Source organism: Schistocerca americana, chromosome 3 (genome assembly GCF_021461395.2).
Source record: "Schistocerca americana isolate TAMUIC-IGC-003095 chromosome 3, iqSchAmer2.1, whole genome shotgun sequence".
NCBI lineage: Eukaryota > Metazoa > Arthropoda > Insecta > Orthoptera > Acrididae > Schistocerca > Schistocerca americana.
In genome coordinates, this window is record NC_060121.1 from 805494731 (window position 1) to 805520577 (window position 25847).

At 36.8% G+C, this 25847-nt stretch overlaps 1 protein-coding gene across 1 annotated transcript in view; it reads left to right on the forward strand.

Annotated features, from left to right (window-relative positions):
• Positions 1–25541, forward strand: part of LOC124607216 (ATP-binding cassette sub-family G member 1) — a 485230-nt gene extending 459689 nt beyond the window's left edge. Inside the window, exons 11-12 of the mRNA XM_047139486.1 lie at positions 13333–13488; positions 24696–25541. Of these exons, the coding sequence (XP_046995442.1) occupies positions 13333–13488; positions 24696–25037 (498 nt within the window). The 3' untranslated portion in view covers positions 25038–25541. The remainder of the gene's footprint in view (positions 1–13332; positions 13489–24695) is intronic.
• The last annotated feature ends 306 nt before the right edge of the window (positions 25542–25847 follow it).

Sequence of the window (25847 nt, forward strand, 5' to 3'; positions counted from 1 at the left end):
AAGTTCAACAGAATAAAAAATTAAGCATTCAGCCATTCATCTACAGATGACTGATGAGTGGGGCATAACACATATGATCTTGTAAGTATCTATGTATCACCCATCAGTCATCTGCAGGTGAGCAATTACTTTTCCCAATTTTGTGGTTTCCATGCTTTAATTACAATTGCCATTATACATAATAAGACATTAAAGTACTTGTAAATAACACTATTTCATGTAGTAATGTTGAAGAGCATGTAATCAACATGTTAAATGTCTGTTCAGATGCTTTCCTTTTTCCCTTTCTCTTTCCTTGTTTTCATTATGTCTGTACTTAAATTTAATAGATCTTACTTGATTTTCAGCCACAGTATGCATTCAGTACTTTAAACTTACTAAGAAAAAATGAAGCTGACCATACAGCTATAAAAATGGAAAATCCAGGAAGGAATAACAACAAAATGTAGATTTGCTACTCACCACAAAGAGGAAGAGTAGTAGAGAAGGGAAAAGGATTATGCAGGAGCATTGGTGAGATAGAATGTGTGTGTGCTATCCCACAAACACACTTGCATAGTCCTTTCTACTTCTCTATTCTCTCTTCTCCCATCCACCCCCCCCCCCTCCTCCTCCCACCAATCCACCCACCCACCAGTACAGCCTCCCAATGCTGCACCTAGAATACCTAACCTGTCCCCACCACATCCCTGCATGTTCTCACAGATAGCACTAGCATCTACTCTCAACACCCTGCTATACTTGCTCTTCCCTGGCCCACACCTCTTCTGAACCCCCATTATCCACCCACGCAAACATTGGTGCTCGCCCCATATGCAGTTGTAATTGGGCATAGAGATGGAAGTTGTCATGAGTGCATGAGTTGTATTCAGTGAATGTGTGTGTGTTTCCTACATCTGATGAAAGACTTAGTCCTACAGCTGAATACTGATAGCATCCTTTTCATTGTACCTGTCTATAAGTCAATGGCTATTCTATGTGGTGAGTAGCTATTTACCCTTTCATAATGTTGTTATACAGCTATAAGGTGTCTCTATATCTATTTATAGCTAAATTCACCAACTCTTAACTTCTGGTGGTGAGCACTGAGTGTGATCCAAGTTTTTTAACCATAGCAATAACAGTGATATATACATCATGAAACAAGTATATGATAGTGTAAACACAAAACTTGACTCAGTAACAACTGTAGATTGTGGTGTTGAAGATTACAGGTAGCTATTAGTGCAGAAACATAAAAGTGGAAGTAAGGAACTACATAAGTTGAAGCAGAGATACTTGATAAAGTAGAACAACATAAAAAATATTATTATTTGAGTAATTTCATTTTTCAGTATGTTAATACATATACAGAAGACTGTTGTAAAAAGTGGAAAGAAAAGAGTCAAAGCATTTGACGTACAGTGTTACTGAAGGATGTTGGAAATTAAGCGAGTTGATGAGATAGGACAAGAGGAGTACCCAGTAGAATCGGTGAAAGATAGAATGTGTGGAAAACACTATCTACAACAAGGGACAGGATAATAATGCATCTGTTATGACATCACAGAATGGTACTACAAGGTCCAATAGAGGAAGACAGATATTGGATTATCCAGATCAAATTACAGATGATACTAGTTGAAAGTGCAAGTCTGAGATGAAGAGATCAAATCAGAAGCTAGTTACACTATAATCAGTTTCAGCTGTTCCTTGCAACCATCTTCAGGTCAAATTCACAGCACTAATAAGCTGATGATACTAAGACTATGCATTGTCATACTCTTGTAAGAAGTATTTTTTGATTACATAGTTTGTGTGGTGTCACTGCCAGACACCACACTTGCTAGGTGGTAGCCTTTAAATCAGCCACAGTCCATTAGTACACATTGGAACCGCGTGTCGCCACTATCAGTGATTGCAGACCGAGTGCCGCCACATGGCAGGTCTAGTCGAGAGACTCCCTAGCACTCGCCCCAGTTGTACGGCCGACATTGCTAGCAATGGTTCACTACCTACATATGCTCTCATTTGCAGAAACGACAGTGTAGCATAGCCTTCAGCTACGTCATTTTCTACGACCTAGCAAGGCGCCATATTCAGTAATTAGAATGAATTCTGAACAGACAATATTGTGAATCATGTACCGTCAAGAGCGACATTCATCATTAATGGATTAAAGTTAAGTATCAAACGAATTACGTCCGCTTTCTGAATTCTAATTCCTTGTCATGTTCCAGACCTCACATCAGTATAGTTCTTCCCTTCTCACGCCAGCCTACGTGAGCTAAAACGCGTGCATTTCAGCCTCCTCTAGTAACACGGTGTTGGCTCTTCTGCCAACACAACAGTTTGTGTTTCCACCTAAATATATATTTATTAGGTGTATTTGCAGTCTTTACTATTGTAGTATAATTTTTAACATTTTTAACATTTTGCTTCACATTTAAATTATATTGGACCCCACACTCAGTAGCACCGTTCCCTCATCATTTGTTCATATCAGATAAATTGAGAACTGAATCTTTCACCTGAATAACACTGTACCTAACAAAAGGCAAATTTTAGAGGAGACCAAACAACTGATGCCTACCTATTTTGGCTTTCTTGATACAGGCAGTATATATGAGGTAAAATGCCAGTCTGCATATATTTAGCAACAATTATTATTCCATTTCTTACATAACTTTGAAAGAATATGATTATTTTAATTTTCTTGAATGAAAAACTTTGTATCTATGCAGTTAAAACATTGTACTGCTGAAACACATAGAGGTTTCAGTGTTACTCATTACAGAAATAGAAATCTTATTTTCAGAAAATACAGCAAAACAGGTCAAAACACACAATATTTTACAAGCTGTGACATAGTCTCAAATAAAAATAGTAATACAGGATATATAGAATTTTTCTTTAATCCAAGTCTATGATCACAAAGATTGGTGTCAGACTATAGATGTTGGCCCACAGTGACCATGTTCAGATCTGTTCAAAACCTGGTAGGATATTATATTTTAAACAGATAATAAGATTGTCACTATGGATTGAAAGTGATCATATGATGACAATTTTTGTGATTGTAGATATGAATTATAGAAATAAATTATATGTATAATGTCTTTTGGAATAAAAATTTGTACAAGCAGCAGCAGAAGATACTGTAAAATTTAACACCATCACTGTTGCAATTGTGCTAAACATGTACTTCAGCATTATGTTTTCAGTCCTCAATCAATCAATCAGTCAATAGGTTTAACCAAACAGATATACAAATCCACTATTCACTTGTGAATAATTTGAAATTCATAACTGCAATAGCAGTTATCTTTTCTCATAATTTAACAAAAGCAACCAGTCTAGCTCACAAATTGTGTTTATTTTTTGGTAACCAGCTTCAGCCATAGAAAGATAATCTTCAGACAAATATAAAAGTGTTAAATTAATGAAGCAGGCCAGGAAAAATTCAGTTATTCACCTTAGAAGCATTAAGTAAGTATCACAGCTATAAAATAAAATTACAGGATGTATATACCCATTGGTGATGCCTGGAGGCATTGCACATGCTAGGAGGTGCCTGTTAGCTAGTACCACTGTGTTAGCACATATAATGGCTCTGCATATCAGCTCCATGTGTCGCCAATAGGTGTATACATCTTGCACTTTTATTTTGTAATTGTGTTGCTTACTTAACACTATACAATTTGTCCCAGGAAGATGGCCAATATTCAAGGACATAACAGAAACAACCATTTGAAGCAAAAAAGTCCAGTAAAATGGGCTCTAAAATGTATAATGAAAGAGCACTTCTTCATCTTCACCTTTGATATTGTGAAAAAAATCTCTTTTACTACAAGCCGTTTGCTTTCCATATTTTGGGAGGAAGCAGTATAGGCCAAAACAAGAAAAAATGTCTAGTAAATATGGACTCTAAAATGCATACCTTAAGACCTATGAGTACTTGTTTAGTGGAAGAGAAGTGTTTCACAGTAGCTAAGATGAACAAGTGCTCATAGCTCTGAGGTATGCACTTTAGAGCCTATGTTGACTGAATATTGTTTTCTTGTTTTGGTCCATACTGCCACCTCTCAAAATATGGAAAGTAAAGAGCTTACATTAGAAGAGATTTGTTTCATAGTTCAATGATGACAAAGTGCTTGCTCAAAGCTCTTAAGGTATGCAGTTACAGGCCACATTTGCTAGACTTTTTGCTTCAATTGATTGTTCCTGTCATGTTCCTGAATACCGACCATTCCTCCTTTCCTCCTGGCACACCATGTGTAAGGTGAATAGTTGTATTATTCCTGGCCTACTTTGTTAATTTCATACATGCTGGCCTGAAGATGGACTTCCTATGACTGAAACTGGTTACCTAATAAATGAACATCATTTGTGATCTGGACTGACTGTTTTTGTTAAATTCACTTGACAGTTGCTTAGAGAAATACTGTTTTTCAGCTAGGATGTGCTGGTACATATCATATAAGTTTTTCTTCTTGGCCCTTTTGATTGGCAAAAGTTTACTGTAGAAGATAGTGAAAAGTGAAATGTTAGAGAGGGAAGATTTCCTTTCCCTGTACCTCTCAGCCTCTTTGCAATGCTTTGAAAAACCCATAGCTACATGATGTTATGACTTTATTATCCCCTTTGAGAATCAGAGTCATCAGAAAACCAGAGTCATCAGAAAAAAATTGTAGCCAGACATACTCAGTTATTCTGAATGAGTATCTTTGGCATTGGCCCTGACTGGAATACAATCATCTGGGCGATACATACGAAATGACTTTTTTTCCTCCCTATAAGAACAAAATTTCTATTATATGGTAGGACACTATGCACTGTATGTAACAAGGAATTTCAGGTGTACAGCAGTGAAATGTTCACAGACAATCAGATTTTGAAAAAAGATAATCATTTGCCAGTTGTGTAATGGTCAAATCAGATTATCAGAATCCAAACTTCAACATCAGGGGCTGAAGCGAAATGTGTTAGAAGATATTTCAGAATGAATGAAGATGTCCCTCCTGAACTTCTCTTCAGATTTCTTTCATACCAAAGACACATGAAGCAGTGTTGCTCCCAGTATTAGGTATTGCCAGGTAGTATCAAGAGTACTACAGTTGATGAATTAAAGAAGAATGATTCAGCTGTAGACAGAAATGTACCTGCTGAAGATTGATAAACAAAGTCACAAAATTACCTATGATGTTGCAGTGCCTGTGTTATTCTAAATTATGATGCAAAGTACCTTCAGACATGCGTGCAAATTTGTACTAGACTGGGACTCAAACCCAGATTTCTTGCTTATCATGAGCAGTCACTTTACTATTTGGCTATCCGAGCATGACTCATGACCAGATCCAAACTTCCAAATGTCATTAACATGCATGCCTGTCCAAAGCAAGTTTGCATTGTAACTCATAACAACACAGGCACTGCAATATCATATTTATCCATCAACACTGGGCAAGCAACTTTTAAGTAAAATGTCTCCCCTGTAAGGGAAAATACATAATGGATGTATGAGTATAGATTGCAGACACATGGTTAATGACATATGGAAGTTTGGGTCCGGCTGTAGTTCATTCTCGGATAGCCAAATGGTAAGGAGACCAGTCGCTATAAGCAGGAAATCTGGATTCGAGTCCCAGTCTGGCACAAATTTACATTGTTGTCATCCCATTATATAACTGATGGTTGTCCATATTCATAATTGTAAATACATTTGATGTACAATATTACCTGTGGTTCCACTTTTTCCCATATGTATCAGTGACAAGTATTTTCTTTGCTGCTTCACTCCTGACATGGTGATATTCCTGTTTCAGCTTTTTTAATTCCATCTGCAAAATGTACATTAACCATCTGCATAAAAAGTTTGTCCTTATATCAATACACATCTGACCTTGGTACATCTAATTTTAATTTCAAATTGCCTCTCAAAATATCTGTGTACATATTTTCAATGCTATTTACTCCAGGGTACTTCTTCCGAAAAAGGAGCTATTTTTTACACTTGCTTACAATTTAAAAAGTAGCACATTACTCTTCTTGTCTTGGAATGATTCAGTATATTTCTTCAACAAGCCTTTGTCATGATACCAGGTGCTGTGAGGCATTTTGGAATACTTTCCTCTTTTGTATTCTATGGGCAAAATGCTCTTTAATTTGTCAATCTGTGAAGTGTAATGTGCAAAAAATTATGCAGTGTTTTTTAACAAAACCTTCCCAATATCTAATGTCAAATTATTATACTGTTAAGCTATCAATAGTGCTGAGACATAGTTTATTCCATTTGTCTCTTCATAACAGCTATCTCAATGCACTGGAAAGACAAAAATTGTATCTGCTTGTCATAAATAAGAGTGTAAAATCTCCAGAAGAGTTACACGTTACCATTGGCCAATACATCTTCACATGAAAACTGGCAGTAGAGAACTCCTTCCTAGAAAATAATGAAATTCCATTACTGCACTAATATTTTGAACTTCTGTCACATTCAAATGAAAATCACATGAAAAATTGAGAGACTATTCAAAACATTCCAGTTTTGACTAAGTATTGCACTACTATATTGAAACTTATAAAATATTTAACACATACAACTTTTCAGCTAAATGTATTATGATTTTTTTATCATTATGGATAGTAGTTACAGCATTGTTACACTCACCCTATCAGGTGGCAATTTTCCAGGAAGACGATCATTTCTCCTCGATATATAAGGACATCCACTAGACCTGAGTGCCTTGTGTTTATTGTCCTTCAAGTCACAGCTGTTAATTTTACACTTTATTATAGCATTACAATCATTACCCACAATGCCTTTGCCTATGACATAGTTCTCCACAGCAAAGAATTTTGTAGTTCGATGATGGTAACAAAAACAACACTGGGTGCAAACATTTAAACCAGCAGATGCTTACTGCCAGATACAACACTATTCCAACTCTAACTCCCTTTTGACAAAAGTGTTGACTGCAACATTTTTCAGGCAAACAATTCAGTTGTTCCATAACATCTACATACTTGCTACATAATTTGCTTCTGCTTAAAACTAAAAACCCAGTCTGAAATTTCCTTTCCTTGCCTTGTCACTTTCTGCAGCTCCTTCGTGACATGCTCCAGAATGTGTTGCCAAATATATTATTATCTTGGTGGTAACATGTGGTTGCCCACTTGCAGTTCCAATCTTTAAGGTATAACAATACATGGTATTAGTATCATGAGGTCATATTGCTGCACATTTCAGATGAGGGTGGCTGCAATGGATAATTGTTACTATTTAATAAACAATATGAAAAACAATTTTATTTTGTCAGCCTTACAATTCATTGCACTCATGAATTGGAAAATGTAACAAATAAGTTTTTCTCGCAAACATATAGGGCAGTTTAAAATATTTCGCACTGTTATTTTGACTAGAGTATGATTTATTTCTCTGATGAGATGTAATGGAGGTGCCAGCTTCAGCAACTGCCATGTTCAAGGTTCCAGCAAGAAAACAGTGTATATTCCCAACAATGGTTCAGCTCTGAATTTTGAGGTATTGTTATTTATTTAAGTAAAGTAGGAATAATTACTATTTTATAGAATATCATAATAGCTGTAGTAACAGATTTCTTAATGCAGTTGACTATGAGTAGTACTAACAGTTTTCAGGCTACTGTAAGGTAATATTTGTAAGTATTATTTAACAGAGGGATTACTAAGGGGGACAAGCAGGCTTAACTGGGGGCACTTTATTTATGGATATCTTAATACTGATTTTTCTGTGTGATATTATTCACTGGGGTGCCCAAAGTTATTGATGTACAATTTTGGATTATTTTCCACACTGACGTTCTCAACAATGATTAAGTCTAATGCAAAAGCCATTGCCAGTTTATTCATAAAATAAAATACCTATCCTAATTTGGCAAACAACGTTTTCTGCAAAATACATCAATAAGAATATTATGTGAACAGAAAACCACACCTCTCCAGCAGGTCTCCTCAGAGATCTTACCATTCTCACACATATTTCTATGTACATTAGTCATCAACAGTATTTGTGACTAACAACAGAAATACATTGTATATTAAGTGAAATTTACATAACTACAGAGAGTACACATTATAAAGACAATTTTTACAATGATTTTACTTTCTTACTTATATTATGTATTATATTTTGGTACAAAGATCTTTAATGAGCCTCCTGTGTGCATATGACCAGTGCAGCATCTGTAAATTGAAAACAAAAGTCAAAAAACCCTATAGGCAATCACTCTTTTTCACAAATTGTCTGTATTAAGAACTGAAAATTATTGTGTTTAGTATAATAAGAAATCTTTCTTATTAACTATTATTTATGCTGGATATCACTCAAGAAGGGGATGGTCTAGAGTAATATGAAATATAGGCATGAAAATGTCAACAGTCATTTTATGATGACTGGTTTTGGCAAATTTAAGTTGCCATCAATGGATCTGTAAAGCATATAGATCAACAATTACAAGCATTATCAGGTCAGATGTAATAATGTTGGATCATATTTTCACAAATGGTAACATACCTCATGCAAATACACTTCAATACATCTCCATTGTATATGCAATACAGAATGTCAAGTCACAACATGTCATTCCAGGAATGTGAAGAAAGTGATACACTGGCATGTCAATTAAAAAAAATTAAATAAAAAAAATACAAAAAATATCATGTATGTTGCACTGACTGCTCACGCTCATAACCACCACATGGATCACAAGTCAAACCAAAGATGTTAGAAATGACTAGCAGGTGGTACTGTAGTAATAAACACATAGAAATACAATCATAACAATACAGCATTAGGAAGAAGTTACATCCAAGTAGTATACAAAACAATGCACTATGTACTGTACATTCATGCCTGTATTTATGTGACGCTAGTAAACAGATTATATTGGGATAAAATTCCTTTTTAATTTTATTTACATTTTTTTAAATTTTAGAACTAAACTTCTTGTAAAAATATAAAAGGTGGTACTGTATATCAGTTGTATTAACCTACTGCATATAGTCAAAAACAGTTACAAGGCAAGTACAATGTGGAAATATGTGACCACTGAATAAGCTTAAAGAAGATCACTTGATTTCTAGGTAATGAGAATACAAAAACATTGAATGAAGTGCATCTTGTAATGTATATAGGTAAAACAAGACAACAACTAAAACATTGCACTCTTAAAATACCATATACAAAACACGGTGTTGACCAACAACAGTATGATGCAAATCTAGGTGCTAATGTAACATGGTGTCAGAAGTCTAAGTTTGGTGTAAGAGGAATCTAGTGTAAGACCAGAAATTGAGTAATGAATAGGTGCACACAAATAACCTGCAGTATAGTGATATATTAATAAATATTACGCAAGCAGAAGTAAATGAACACAGCTACCAAGCATAGCTGAAAAACCAGCATATTTCCTTAATGTTGTGGTTCATGTGCTAATTGTTAAGGTAAATTAAAGTTGTCCTCAATCTAAAATTTCGCTTTAACACACTAGTATTTCACTAAGAATTATCCTGTTAGGGGTTGTATGCCCTTGTCTTTTTCTGACCTAGGAACTATCTTACTAAAACAGATGTGGTGGGTCCTCCAATCCAAAATGGATTCCAAACCACAGTGAAACTTAGCATTTTCCACATTAAATAATCATTTTTAAAGGTTAACAAGATGACGAGTAGTAGAAAAATCCCAGGACCAACTGACAACTGAACTTCTAAATGTCATAGTAGAAGTAGTACTAGTTGTTGTTGTTGTAAAAGGTTTGGATGGTAGGAAACGAGGTATTGGTGGAATTGAAGCTGTGAGAGCAGGTCGTGAGTCGAGTTGGATAGCTCAGTCGGTAGAGCACATGCCTGTGAAATGCAAAGGTCCTGAGTTTGAGTCTCGGTCTGGCACGCAGTTTTAATCTGCCAGGAAGTTTCATATCAGCACACACTCCACTGCAGAGTGAAAATCTCATTCTAGTTGTTGTTGTTATAGTCTGACACCAACTGAGCTACCAAGCCACATGTTCTAAATTGCATAATGGTTATTTATACCATATTCAAGCACAAACAGAGTATTTTAGTGTAATTGTAGTTTTACAGAGTAGTTTCTGAGACTACTTTTTGTTTTTAATTTATACCTTGACTTACTACACATCCGTCAGCATGCTCCTTTGTGATGGGATTTACGGAAAATTATGTAAGAATGACTGTAGTGTACATGCACATGAGAAGCACATTGTTCAGTATGAAATGTGGTGAATGGCCTACATTTTTGAGGTTTAAATGTATAATCTGTTAGGTCTCTTTGTATCTTCTGACAGATTTCCACATCACCAGCCACTTAGAAACTGTTGAGATGGGAAGACTAAACTTCCACACTAACTTAGTACATTATCATCAAAGCAAGTAAACTACACTAAACAGGATATCATTGTTTTCCAGTGAAGCTGATGATCTTATATGCAGAGTGCAGAAAAAAATCTGATAGTGAGCTAATAACTGGGTAGGGTATGTCAAACTGAACAAAATGTGCCAGATAATCGTAGGTCAGAAATGCACCAGTGAGGAGCTAAGCCAATGAGCAAATGTGGCATAAAACTGTCTGCATGTAACCTAACTCACCTCAGCTAATACCTTTTCGCTGCTGTGTTTACTGTCTACATTAGCTCAAAGTCATTGTTCACGGTGAACGGTCAAAGGTAGACAAATTTTAATTCCTATGAATGGCTGGTTTTGTTCAACTCTTGTTGAATTGTGCATTTCAAAGAATGTGGATCCATGATGTATTAACTCATCATGTAAATGTAAACATGTGCACAAATGTGCAGTTATATAATTCAACACATAACAAGCATCAGTGGAATGTTATGTGTGTAGACATATCTTGTTACACCATGTGTTTTTTAAATGAATTATTTTTATTTGTGACAAACCTGTTTTTATTTTTAACAAACTTGTGTGGAGTGTGCTCCATACTGTCCACTATAATGTCAACATGGCATGTATAACACGGTCATAATGGAACAGGATGTACAATGAGTTTTTTGAAAATCAGATGATGACAATCTTAACTGTTGAAACTGATCACTAGGAATAAATATTACTGAATGTGATCTGGACTAGTAAGTTTCTTGTAAGGCTTGACTCAAAGCAATGACATTAGAAGCACCATCATTCCTGTAATTTGTTGAGATAATATGGCTCATTGTGGAAACAACTTTGCAGTAGGGTAATCATCATGTGGAACTGTAAGTTTCAATTTTTTTAAGAATAAAGTCAAAAGACAAGTTGGTTAAATTTTTGGTAATGTAAAGAGGGTGTGAGTGAACTTCTATTGTAACAAGTAGAACAGGTATGGAAAGTACCCTCTGTCATGCACATGTAGGTGGTTTTTAGAGAATGGCTATTGAAGTAGATTATTATTATTATTATTATTATTATTATTATTATTATTATTAATGCTTAACTTCTCCTTTAATATCACTACAAAGTTGACACAATTGAAAAAATTATTAGCCCACTTTACTGGTATTACTGACATGTGAAATGTTATTATGGACCATAAAATTCTAGTGACCAGTTTTTCACAAGATGCTGACTTCTACACACTTGTGGTTTATAGAACACCTTTTTGAAGCTCCACATTAGTACCTTTCTCTTCTATGGTTATTATTCTTTCAATCCATGTCATGAAGATGTTTAATTGTCTTTTATTGGGCCACTTGACTGATACAATTGAAATATTCAAATTATAAAAGAGAGCAATCAGAATGATTATGGGGTGCCTTGACTGATACAAACAAAATAATAAGAAATATAAGGACAAGAGACAGCTACAAGCCTTTATTCTAAAAATATAAGATACTAAATTTCTACAGTTTGTACTTATATGAAAATCTGTTCCTCACTTAGGATCATAAAGATACATTCAACAAAAATGTAACTATACACCCCCACCACACTAAAAATTCACAGCATTATGAATGCCACAGCATAAAACAACTTAACATGAGAGGAACATTGGTTACATTGCAGTAAAGTCATATGAATGTTTGCCACCACTCAGCACTAATGCCATATCGAAAGTTAAGTGTAAACATTTGATCAAACGGTTACTATTAGAAACCCCTTTAAACTTGATCAGAGAATTTCTTTCACATGAAAAGAACTGAAGTAAACAGGCAGAGTATAAAAAAAGATGTAAACAGGAAGAGAGAGAAAAGGATAAGTAAAATGAGGTAACTTCTGAACAGCATTATTGTATTTAAATGATGTAACCTTGGGTCAGTATTACTTTTTTGAAATTTTTTATTAATGTAAACAAAACTGGAGCAAGAATATGTATGCCCTACATGACTGTTTTATGCCATATACACAAAATGATGTAACCATGGTATAGAATAATTGCAATTAAATTTTCTTTCATTTATATATTTCTTTCATTTATATATGTATACCTCATAAAATCTGTTTGGTTTACTGTATCAGAATTATATTACTATTATGTAATTTACAGAAGAATTGTAGCTAAAATTTATTAGTGGTCTAAGCAAATCTGCAGTTTGAATAAGAAAACTATTTTTATGTAGAACTGAAAAAGCAAATATGTACTTGGACATGCTCCATAGATGGGCATCATAAGCTGCTTAATAAGTGACTAAATATCAACTTTGCTTTCACACCGTCTTCATGGTATAAAAGATCAAACATTATTCACATGTCATAGCATATGTTGTGAGTAATATTTGATTTTTTATACTGTGATGATGGTGTGTGACCAAAACTGGTAGTAACAAATGGATAATTTAGCAGCTGCATGTCATGAATATTAAAAATATGTAACAACTGTTGGCAACCACCTTAAAAAAATATTCCATCCTTATCAAATTTCATCCAGTTTGATGTTCCCTATTCTTACCTGACCTTATTGTAAGGCTTTTTTCTGCAACTGTGTATTTTCCATGTGGCAAAGACTATTAACTGTACTGATATTTTCACTGTTTGTACATTTCCAAGGTTAATGCTTCTTTGGCATTGCCATTTTCAGTAAAAGATTTGGATATGTGACATATGAGTGCTGTAAATGGCTGAGATCTTGACAAACATTACAGCAAGATGATATTCAAATAGCCAGAAAATGTTTTGCTGAATCTTTTGTTCATTACTTTTGGTCACACTATATGATGTTAATCAATAATGGTAACAAAGTTTTTATAATTTGATGATTGTGAAGTAATTTAGTATTCCAAATTTTGAGTTTGTTTTTCAGAGATGCTATATTGAAATACTATACAACTAAAATTTATTAATATTAATTCTTTTGTTTTTCTGCAGGTCTTTCTCAGCCTTGTATTCCTAAGCATAATCTACGCAATGATAGGACTACCAATGGAGCTCAACAGATTTCTGCTCTTTGCAGTTGTGGGAATAATCACTTCAGTAGCTGCTGAAGGGATGGGCATTGCTATTGGCTCAACATTCAGTATTACGGTCAGTTTTTCCAGTGTCTCACAATATGTTTTTTTTTTTTTTTTTTGACTGGCATATATTCCCATTTGATACTCAATAGTTCATTGACAATATCATTAATTTTTTTTCTAATGTAAATAATTTTAATCTACAGACATTATGTGAAGCAGAACTAAGACCAACAAAGTGCCTAATGGCTTCTATCTTGGGTTCTTCAGCCAACATTCGTCTGATTATTTTACTGACATTTCACCAGCACAAAGTGGTTGGCATTGTCAAGGCTTCACCCTCTATTGCTGGTGGTGAAATGGAGCCAAGCTCAAAGCTACAGCCTATATGTACCTGGCGAGCCAATGTCCGAGGGATTCCACGTGGTCATTTCCAGTGTAGATCTCCTCTAGCTACCAAGGACTTTCTTTTGCTGCAGCATGGGAAGCCAGGATCCGTTTACCTTAAGGCTTTCTTCTTTCTTTTTGAAGCTATTCACATGTTTTTGTATTTCTATAGCCTCTCTGAACAGCCTCTATGGCCAGAACTTCCATGTTGTTGAATTTTACTACACTGGCAGTCTCACGAATTGCGTGCTCTGCCACAGCCAATTTCTCCACCTCCCAAAACCTACAATGTCACCTATGTTCTTTGATCCTGGTGTTGTTTGATCATCCAGTCATTCCAACATAAACTTTTCTGCATGTGTATGGTATGCAGTACATTCCTGACATTGCAAATGGGTCCCTTTTCTCCTTTGCTGATCTAAGACACTCTTTGATCTTCTTTATTGGTTTGAAAATCATCTTTACACTGTGTTTGTCCAATATACAGCTGATTCTGTCCACCACTCTGGGAATGTATGGCAGAAAGGCCGTACCTGACATTTCTTTTTTTGATTTATCACTTGGGCAAGTGTTTGGCTCTGTTACACTTCTAATATAACTTGTGGTGTACTCATTGCTCCTCAGAACACTTTCCAGGTGTTGCATTTCGTGTCTGAGGTGCTGTGGCTCACATATTTGTCCTGAACATTTTACAAGCGTATTAATCATGCCTCTTTTCTGGCCCAGGAGGAAGAGGGCTGCAAGAAAAAACTAAAATGGTGGTTTGATAAATTGTGCACATATCTGTCCGTGTGTGTCAGTTTTTGATACACACTGTCTCCCAGGTTTTTGCCACCCCTTATGACCAGCACATCTAGAAATGGTAGTTTCTTGTCCTTTTCTACTTGCATGGTAAATTTTATGTTGACATGGAGGCTGTTCAAGTGTCTTAGGAAGTCACCAAGCTTTTCCTCACCATGGCTCCACACATCAAAAATATCATTGACGTATCTGTACCACACCTTATGTTTACAAGTTGCGAAGTCCAGTGCCTGTGTTTTGAAATTTTCCATGAAGAAGTTGGCCACCACTGGATTAAGAGGACTACTCATGGTGAGGCCTTCCAGCTGTTCATAGAAATTGCCATTCGACATGAAATAGCTCATGGTGAGACATGCATGAAAGAGATTTGTGTTGCCTTGCAGGAAAATGAAACCAATGTGCTCCAGAGGGTCACTGAGCAGCACTTTTGTAAACAAGGAAACAATATCAAAGCTGACCAGGATGTTTGGTGCAAGTTTTAGTTTCTTCAGCTTCTCAATGAAATGTCCCAAGTCCTTTATTTATGTGTCAGAGAAGCTATAGAAATGCAAAAACATGGTAATAGCTTCAATAAGAAAGAAGAAAGCCTTAAGGTAAACAGTTCCTAGCTTCCCATGATGCAGCAAACAACCATTGCAGGTAGCAAAAGGAGAACCGCACTGGAAATGACCGCAGAGAAGACCTTGGACTTTGGCGCACCAGGTATATGTAGTCTGCAGCCCCAAGCTCTGCTCCAGTTCTCCACCAGCAATGGAGGGTGAAGCTTTGACAATGCCAGCCACCTGTGCTGGTGAAACATCAGTAAAATCATCAGATGAATGTTGGCCGATAAACCCAAGACAGAAGCCAATAGGCAGTTTGTCAACAAGCCACAACCACGAAAACATTAAAAATTTTGTAGAACTAAGACTGATATATAAGTGAAAATAATCAATGTTTAATAAATAGGGTAGATAAAAATATCTAATTGCCAAGCTACAGAAGGAAAAAATATGAGTGAGCTTTCAGAGCCAGTGGTGGAAGGATTGAAGGAGAAGGAAGAGGTCTGGTAAGGTTTCACAAATGCAAAGAGATACAAAAAGTCAGCCAGAAGCCAAGGTCAGGGAGACTTACTGGATGGGATGAGAAGGAAAGAAAAGACCCTGTGGTTCTGTATGACTATTCTGTAACTTTTCTCATAACCTAAACATCACCAGTCTTTTCTTGCAGCCATCTTCCCTTCCCTTCATGCCTCTCCCAGAAGGAGGCACACTGGCTCCAAAAGATTCCATGTTTGCACATCTTTTATTGTATGTTTTTTACTGTTGCAGCATGGTGAGTAGGTTTTGTATTTATCCTATTATATTAGACCAACAAAAACAATCAGTTTTTGAAAATATAATATAATTTGATGGGTCAAAAATCTGCTCAACAAGCAGTGGAAGGAGAACACACATGTAAAAGATATTACAGTTTGCAAGCTTTCAGAGCAAATGGCTCCTTCTGACAGAAGGGTTGATGGGAAGGAAGAGGGGTGAAGGAAAAGGTTGGTGAGGTTTAGGAAAAGGGGGTAGAATTTAGAAAAGTCACCCAGAACCGTGGGTCGGAGGAGACTTACCAGATGGGATGACAAGGAAACAAAGACTGATTGTTGGAGACTGCACCAGATGAGATCTGAAAACCTGAGAGCTTAAAGGTGAAAAATAGGATTATATGCAAGACAGATAACTGCTAAAGCATTGTGCACAAGTTGATAAGAACAAAAAGCAAAGTGCATTGTGTGTGTTAGAGGAGGAAAGGAAATGCAAAAAATTGACAGGTCAGAAAATGAAAGATGTAGAAAACTGAAAGAGAGTGGAGAAAGACATGGCTTCTGTGAAAAATGCTGAGCCCAAAGTAATTAACATAAATTAAGGCCAGGTGGGTGGCGAGAACCAAGGCCATGTTATAGCACCAGTTCCCACCTGCAGAGTTCTGAATAACTGATGTCTGGGGGCAGAATCCAGATGGCACATGTGGTAAAAAAGGCACTGGGGTCATGACTGTAATGTTGTAGAGCATACTCTGCAACAGGATATTCAGTACACACCCTCTGCCAATGGCCATGCATCCTAACTGGTAACTTCATGGTAGTCAAGCTAATGAAAAAGCCAAACTGTACTTATACAACAGATGTCATATGACATGTGTCATTTCATAGGTGGCTCTCCCCTTGATAGTATATTTTTTGCCAGTTACAGGGATGGTGTAGGTGGTGGTAGGAGGGTGCATAAGGCAAGGCTTGCAGCGAGGACAGTCACAGGGGTAGGCACCATAGGGTAGGGACATGGGTGCAAAAGGAGCATGTGGTCTGACAATAATATTGTGGAGGTTGGGAAGGTGACCAAAAGCTCTTCTAGGTGTGGTAGAAAAAATCTAACACAGAATGGGCCTCATCTCAGGACATGATTTTAGGAAGTCAGCCTTGTCAAAGTCACAGATTAATACAGTAAAGACAAGTGGTGCACTCCTAAGTTGTTTTCTGGAGGTATCAGCAGTACCACAGTTGGATGTAATGGCCCAGGAAATCTGCTTTGAACTGGGTTGGTGGGGTAATTATGTCCAGTGAAGGCTGAGGTGAGAATGCTGATGTACTGCTGTTAGGAGTCTTCATCTGAACGAATATGTTGCCTTGAATACCAAGGCTGTTTGGGAGGGAACATTTGACATGGAAAGGATGGCAACTATTAAAATGTAGGCCTAAGTACTGTTGTTTGTAAGTGGGGTTTAATGTAAGTGTGCAGCTGACCTTCAGCAAGGATTAGACCAACATCTAGTAAAGTGGCATGGGATTTGGAATAGGATCATATGAAATTTAATTTGGAGAATGTATTCAGAGATTTTGGAAATTTTAACAGGTTAGCCACATGAGGCTGAGGACATATGGATCCCAGGAAAGCCTTCACCAACTGACCCATGAAAAGGTTGGCACAGGAAGGAGCGAACCTTGTTCTGATGGCTATATCCCTGATTTGTTTGTATATGTTGTTGTTGTTGTTGTTGTTGTAGTCTTCAGTCCTGAGACTGGTTTGATGCAGCTCTCCAAACTACTCTATCCTGTGCAAGCTTCTTCATCTCCTAGTACCTACTGCAGCCTACATCCTTCTGAATCTGCTTAGTGTATTCATAACTTGGTCTCCCTCTACGATTTTTACCCTCCACGGTGCCCTCCAGTACTAAATTGGTGATCCCTTGATGCCTCAGAACATGTCCTACCAACTGATCCCTTCTTCTGGTCAAGTTGTGCCACAAACTCCTCTTCTCCCCAATCCTATTCAATACTTCCCATTAGTTACGTGATCTACCCATCTAATCTTCAGCATTCTTCTGTAGCACCACATTTCGAAGGCTTCTATTCTCTTCTTCTCTAAACTATTTATCATCCATACATGGCTACACTCCATACAAATACTTTCAGAAACGACTTCCTGACACTTAAATCTATACTTGATGTTAACAAATTTTTCTTCTTCAGAAACGCTTTCCTTGCCGTTGCCAGTCTACATTTTATATCCTCTCTACTTCGACCATCATCAGTTACTTTGCTCCCCAAATAGCAAAACTCCTTTACTACTTTAAGTGTCTCATTTCCTAATCTAATTCCCTCAGCATCACCCGACTTAATTTGACTACATTCCATTATCCTTGTTTTGCTTTTGTGGATGTTCATCTTATACCCTCTTTTCAAGACACTGTCCATTCCGTTCAACTGCTCTTCCAAGTCCTTTGCTGTCTCTGACAGAATTACAATGTCATCGGGGAACCTCAAAGTTTTTTATTTCTTCTCCATGGATTTTAATACCTACTCCGAACATTTCTTTTGTTTCCTTTACTGCTTGCTCAATATACAGATTGAATAGCATTGGGGAGAGGCTACAACCCTGTCTCACTCCCTTCCCAACCACTGCTTCCCTTTCATGTCCCTCGACTCTTATAACTGCCATCTGCTTTCTGTACAAATTGTAAATAGCCTTTCGCTCCCTGTATTTTAACCCTGCCACCTTCAGAATTTGAAAGAGAGTATTCCAGTCAACATTGTCAAAAGCTTTCTCTAAGTCTACAAATGCTAGAAATGTAGGTTTGCCTTTCCTTAATCTTTCTTCTAAGATAAGTTGTAGGGTCAGTATTGCCTCACGTGTTCCAACATTTCTACAGAATCCGAACTGATCTTCCCCGAGGTCGGCTTCTACCAGTTTTTCCATTCATCTGTAAAGAATTTGCGTTAGTATTTTGCAGCTGTGACTTATTAAACTGATAGTTTGTTTGTATATCTGAGCCTTAAAAGTGAAACAGTTGTTGGTAAATATAAAAATGTTTAAGGTGAGCAAGAAGGAAGTCAAAATGTTCAAATGTGTGCGAGTTCCTAATGAACCAAACTGCTGAGGTCATTGGTCCCTAGACTTACACACTACTTAAGCCAACTTATGCTAAGAACAACATACTCACCTGTGTCCGAGAGAGGACTCGAACATCCAGTGGGAGGAAGGAATCAATTCCAGACCTATGAGGACGGGCTTTTCTGGGATCCATAAGCCTTCAGTCCCTGGTTTGGTTTAGGTACATTGATGACATCTTTGCCATATGGACTCATGTTGAGGCTGACCATTTGAAATTCCTGGAATCTCTAAATACAGTTTCCCAATTAAATTTCACATGGTCCTATTCTGAATCCCTTGACATGTTCCTTGATGCTGATCTCATTCTCACTGAATTTCAGTTACACACTTCTGTTCACATTAAACGTACTAACAAACAGTACTTACAGTTTGACAGTTGCCATCCTTTTCACATCAAACATTCCCTCCCATACAGCCTTGGCATTTGAGGCAAACATATTTGTTGGACACAGACTTTACAGCAATACATCATCATTCTGACCTCAGCATTCACTGGGCATAATTACCCCATCAGCCTACTTCAAAAGCAGATTTAATGGGGCATCACATCCAATACTGGTACTGCTGATTGCCCCAAACAACAACTTAGGAGTATACTACATGTCACTTATTATTATCCTACTTCAACAAGGCTATGAACTCCTTAAATCATGCCCTGAAATGAGGTCCATAATATCTGAGGTTTTGCCCACCATACCTTGAATAGCTTTCTATCACTCAAAATCTTTGCAACATCCTTGTCAGACCTTATGCTCCTTCTGCACCCATTCTACTATCCTATGGTTCCTACCACTGTGATCGTCCTGCTGCAAGACTGCCCTACGCACCCTCATATCACCACCTGTACCAGCCCTGTGACTGGCAAAACATATACTCTCAAATGGAGAGCCACCTGTGAAGTGATGCATAATATACTGTTCAGTCCTGTACACTGGCATGACTACCACCATGTACCCAGTTGGGACAAATGGCCATATGTAGAGGGTGTTTATTGGTAACAAACAATATCCTGTTGCAGTACATGCTCTATAACATGAGAGTTGTGACCTCAGTGCCTGTTTCATCTCATGTGTCAAATGGATTCTTCCCCAGACACCAATTTCGCAGAACTCCACAAATGGGAACTGGTGCTACAACATGTCCTTGGTTGTCACTACCCACCTGGCGTTAATTTACCTTTTAGTTTCCTAAATCCTTCATTTTCTGACCTGTCTATTTTTCTCCTTTCCTCCCCCCCCCCCCCCCACCACCACCACCACTACTATCACATACAATATGCTTAGCTCTTATTAACTTATGCATGATGTTTTGCAGTTTTGCAGTAATCTCTGGCTTGCATCTTACCCTATCTTTCACCTTTAAGCTCACAGATTTTCAAATCTTGTCTGTTGCAGTCCCCATCAATCAGTCTTTCCTTCCCATCCTGTTTGGTAGCCCTCCCTTGACCCAGGGTTCTGGGTGACTTTTCCAAACTCCACCCCCTTTTCCTAAACCTCAGTTTCTTTTTCCTTCGCCCCTCTCCTTTCCCTTTCAACCCTTCTGCCAGAAGAAGGAAACGCTGGCCCTGAAAGCTTGCAAACTCTAGAACCTGTTACATGTGTGTTCTACTGCCATTGCTTGGTAAGTAGATTTTTTTTACCTGTTATATCAGATGTAAGACTGAGTATTATGGAAAAGATCATATGTGGTATACAACTAGCATTCAAAAATTGTAAACGAAACATCACCTCAGATACAGCTGAATTAAAGCAAAATGCATAGGACACTTAATTAGTTTAGCAGACTCTTGAATAAAATCTCGCATTTAATATGAGAGGAAATCACTAAAGAGGGTGAATAGATTTTTCATCTCATTCTGTGCACATATAGCATCAGAACAAACTTTTATGGGAGTTTGCAACAGAAAAACAAAGCAGAATGTATAGTCATCTTATATAAGTAGGGTCAGTTCACCATGAAGTGAAAATGGTGGAATGGAAGGCTGACAGAAACACATATTTTGAAGGGAGTAAATGATGACTTGAAAAAAGTTATATTGATGCCCACATTAAATGCACTGGCATTGCCTAAATACAGTAATAATTGATCTATACATAATAAATCCAATAAGCAGTTTCCAAATGTATCAGAGCTGTAGCATGTCTGAAAAACAATCAAATTCACTGTATCTTGTCAGCTATATAACCCTGAATTAAGTACTGCCCAATCTGTCTAAGTGAAACAGGAGCTACCATTAAATTTATGGCTTACCGTATGTGAGTCCAGCTGTGATACTAATGATAGTGAACTAGTAATGGTTAGATAATAAAGATTTCTTACAAATGCCAGAGCAGATGCTGGAGAAAGGACACATGCCTTGTATGATGCTTGCAACAGAGCAGCTGCAACTGTTGTACTTAGACATCAAACCAGTAATAGCTACATCCCTGTAGCTCATGAAAGACGTATGCCTTTAATAAAATTTGCAAGAGAGTAGCTGCAGGTTAAGTAATAAGTACTAATGCTACCAAACCAGTAGCTCATGAATTTAAATCAATGAACACCAGTAAATAACATAGCTCCTCCCACATTCTCACTGCCTTATTCTCAATAACAAAATGTAGTGAATAAAAGACTTACACATATAGGCAGAACTCAGATGCTGAACCTAATGACCACAGACCACAAAGATGTCTGCTGGAGATGATTCTACCCTGGAACTAGAAGTAATGAGGGCTATTTGGAAAGTAAGGTCTGACTGGGTGTGAAACGGAAACCACAGTGAAGATCCGATGAAGCTTTGCAAAGATGTGTTGGGCAGTGTCTCTGGTATATCCGTCAATTGTGTGACATCACTTTTTTCAGTTCTGAGTGCCCAGTGAGAACACAAAGGTGCCTGTACAGTATACAGAGTTTCTCCTGCCCGTTATGAGGGTCTGGTGAGAGATTTTTCTAGATGTCATTCAACCTACATAACACGTCTTTCCATCTTCATGACAATTCTCGGTTGCATGCTGTGGGGCACTCCTACAGTGTTTTTGATGGGAATTGTTTGATCACCCACAATACAGCCTGTAATTGTCTCCCCCTGAGTTTCATCTCTGCTGACATCAACTGCTGGCTATGAAGATAGCATTTTGGCACAGACAATGAGCTATAGACCAGCCCAGAGAAATGGCAAAAAGCACAAGTGGCTGCCTCCTATCACAAGGGTACTGGAAAGTTAGTACAACACTACAACAAATGTCTAAGTCGAAGCAGCAACTATTTACAGCAGTAGCTGAAATGTGTAGGCAACTGTTAAAAATAAACCAATATGTTTTGTACACTGTTCGGTCCTAGACTCACAGGACCAATAAATAAATAAACATATTTTATTTTCACGGTGGATTCCATTTCAAGACTGATTGGACCTTACTATGCGAACAGTCCTCATAGTTTGGCCAAATTATCAAGTCCTTTTCCACCTCGTCATAAAGTGAAACAGAAAAGGAGGGAAGATTAGCGTTTATATACTTTTGAGAATCATATTATTAGAGACAGAGAATGAGGTGAGACATGACATACACAGAGCAACCAATCAGACTCTTCCAAGTACTCACCTTGCTGTACACCTCACCTCAGGTGATTTAAGGAAATCATGGATAACCCAAACCTGGACAGTAGGATAAAGATTTGAACTGTATTTCTCCTGAGTGCGAGTCCAACACCTCAATCTCTGCACTCTCATTCACTGCTCAGATAATAACCTTCTTACCAGGCAGAAGGAAAGACACAGCAAAGATGCTATTGTTAAACTAGTTTCCATTCTTCTGTGAAAAGATGGAGGCTATAAATGTAGATGTTAAGGAATTTCATTTTAAAAACTATTTAATGCTAAAAAATACAGAGTGATCTTAGTGGTGATTGCCATAGGCAGAGAGTAGTGTGTCTATCAGTGAAATAAGCTACTGTATGTTTATTAATTACCCTTGCCACTAATTTACAGGTGGTCACTTCACATTATGTTGATATTTTCTAGTGACAGTATTCCAGGAATAAACCCACATAAGACATTCTGACACATTCTAACAATGCTAATGTGCTCACTAAGTTCCTATTAAAATTCTCCTGGTTTATTCCTTTATTTGCATACATCACTGCATCCAGTGTTCTGTGGGGTTTCTCTGCAACTTGTTTATGAGGTATTGCTGTCAGAGAACATCTTCACATTAAATGACTCATTGCAGCACTGTTACACAGTCATTCTCTATCATAAATCTCTCATTATTTTACCCTGATATCATATGCATTGCACTCAGTGACTTCCTAAATGTGAGCCACCATTTCACTGATGTGTCCATTCAAAAGTTTTCTCACCTTCCCAGAAGAAACATTACCGTTTGTCATCCCTTGAAGTAGTGATTAACATTGCTCCATAGTCAGGGATAGGCAAATATTTAAAAAAGCCTAAAGGAGAAAATCTCACCCTCTTTTAGAATGTAACAGAAAAGATATATTATGAAACAGGGAAAAGGGATAACATGGACAGTGTTTCTGACATCCACCAGCCAAGCCACTATACTAACAAGTCAATTAGAAGCATTTTGTAGTCCTCAGTAACACCAATCCTCACATTTTCCCAACCATAACTGAAAAATTCCATAGAACTTTAAATTGGGTGCAGCTGATTTATTTGCACTTCTGAGTAGTTAGTCTAGGTCTGAAGATAAGAGTCAGCATCACAACTGATAAAAAGTCTGTAACTAATGACAACACTCTGGTATTTCTAAGAATCTGACAGTAATACCTTAATGATTATTTTCTAATTTTTAAAACTGAAGATTCGTTAGTTGACATCAAATGAATAAGTAGGTGATAAGTACAAAATTCAGATACTTATTAGGTCCAGACTGCTAACAACAGAAACTTTAGAAACCATTCTACATTTTGTTTGGTCAGAAGAAAACCTAGGAGAATAGAAACTTGGTAAAAAACCAGAGAATGTTTCCCATAGAAAAAAACTTTCACAAAGTAATGTGCAGCAATCCAATAGCTTTCACAGCTCCATACAGGGTTTGAAAGAAAAAGAACTATAAAATTTAAGGAAAATAAATCAATAACCATAATAATAAAGATAAAAGTATATGAAATGCATTCTAAAGCAGGAAGCCAACTTATCTATCCAAGGCACTTAAATGTGATTTGCAGAGTATCCATGTAAATGTAGATCAAAGACAAAGCTGAGACTTACAACACATAATGGTAGAAGATGTGGATACAGAGAACATGTCGGATCACCAGAAAAAAGGCAAGAGTTTTTAGTGTATGTCCACAAGAGTAAACTTTTGCTGACACTGTCACATTGTCTTCAGCCTATCTTTGACTATGATTTGGTAAAACCCAGATATTTCTCTCAGAAATACATTTTCTAATTTCCTAAATACTTTATAACTTGGAAAGCAGCTTTCAGTTCCAATTTATTTCAATATTAAACAGACACATTTTTATCTTCATATATGACATTTACATGAGCAGGCACCATTATTTTCAAGTGACCTTATTTTACAGAGAGAGAGAGAGAGAGAGAGAGAGAGAGAGAGAGAGAGAGAGAGAGATTGATTTCCTTAAGTTAGGAAATTTGTACTTACAAGTAAGTGTTTTATTCTATTGATGAAAATGAAAACATCATTTCTAAATTTTTATTTATTTGTTTCAGAATGGTTGTATTGTTGGCCCAGCTACTATTGCACCTTTCCTGGGATTAGCAATTTATGGATTTGACTTTGCTCATGATATACCAGCATGGATGAATGTACTGATGCAGATGAGTTTCATGCGAAGCGGAGTTGTTGGTTTAGTGCTGAGTGTCTTTGGTCTCAATAGGAGTGTTCTAGACTGTCCTGACATATATTGTCATTATGCAGACCCTAAAGTTATTCTTCAAATGACAGATGTAGATGAAATGTCATTTTGGACACCTATCTCTTATATAATATTTATAACATTAACTTTAAGAATTTTGGGTTTCATAGGACTAAGGGTACAACTTGTTAAATAAAGAGACTCATTCCTTCCACAGTTCATTGTGGAACACAGACATGTGGGCTGAAGTGAGAATTTTTGTATGTGGCTGCGCAGTATTATTTATTGCTGTAGATTATAACAATGTAATTAATAAATCAGGAAATGTGTGTGTGTGTGTGTGTGTGTGTGTGTGTGTGTGTGTGTGTGTGTGTGTTTATAGGAACCAAAGAATATCTTTCAGAGTACAATAAAATAATATTTTAGTCTCTAAAGGTACAATATAATAAATATCTGAAAATAGTATGTGTGTTTCTGTCCAGCAGACTATCTTTAGTACTATATTGTCTCAAGATGTGAAAAAAATTTAAAATTTGGTTAATTTATTCAAAATATTGATGTTTTCTGGAATGCTTAATGTAAGTGGTTCAGAAATATTTTTGGTGTACCTATTTTTCAACTCACTTAATCTCAGCTTACTGCAAATTTTATCCTGTACCTGTCAGTCTGATAAAATGAATATAAACATTATTTCATGGTATCAAAGTGGTATTTCATAGTGGTATTTTATCATCCATAAACACAGGAATAGCATAATCAAATGTTAACATAATTTTAAGCAGACATGACACTGTAAAATTGAATCTTACTAGCTAAGCAGAGAGAGACCAATTTTTCATCTTCTGATAAACATTAATGCAATTTCTGTATGACCCACAATCATGAAGAAATTGTAGAAAAGTCCAAAATACCCAGCACAGATTAGTACACCAAAGTTAGTATGTATGGATGTTGCAATATATACAGAATTCTTAAAGACAAGTTTAACATCACAAATTTTTGGGTA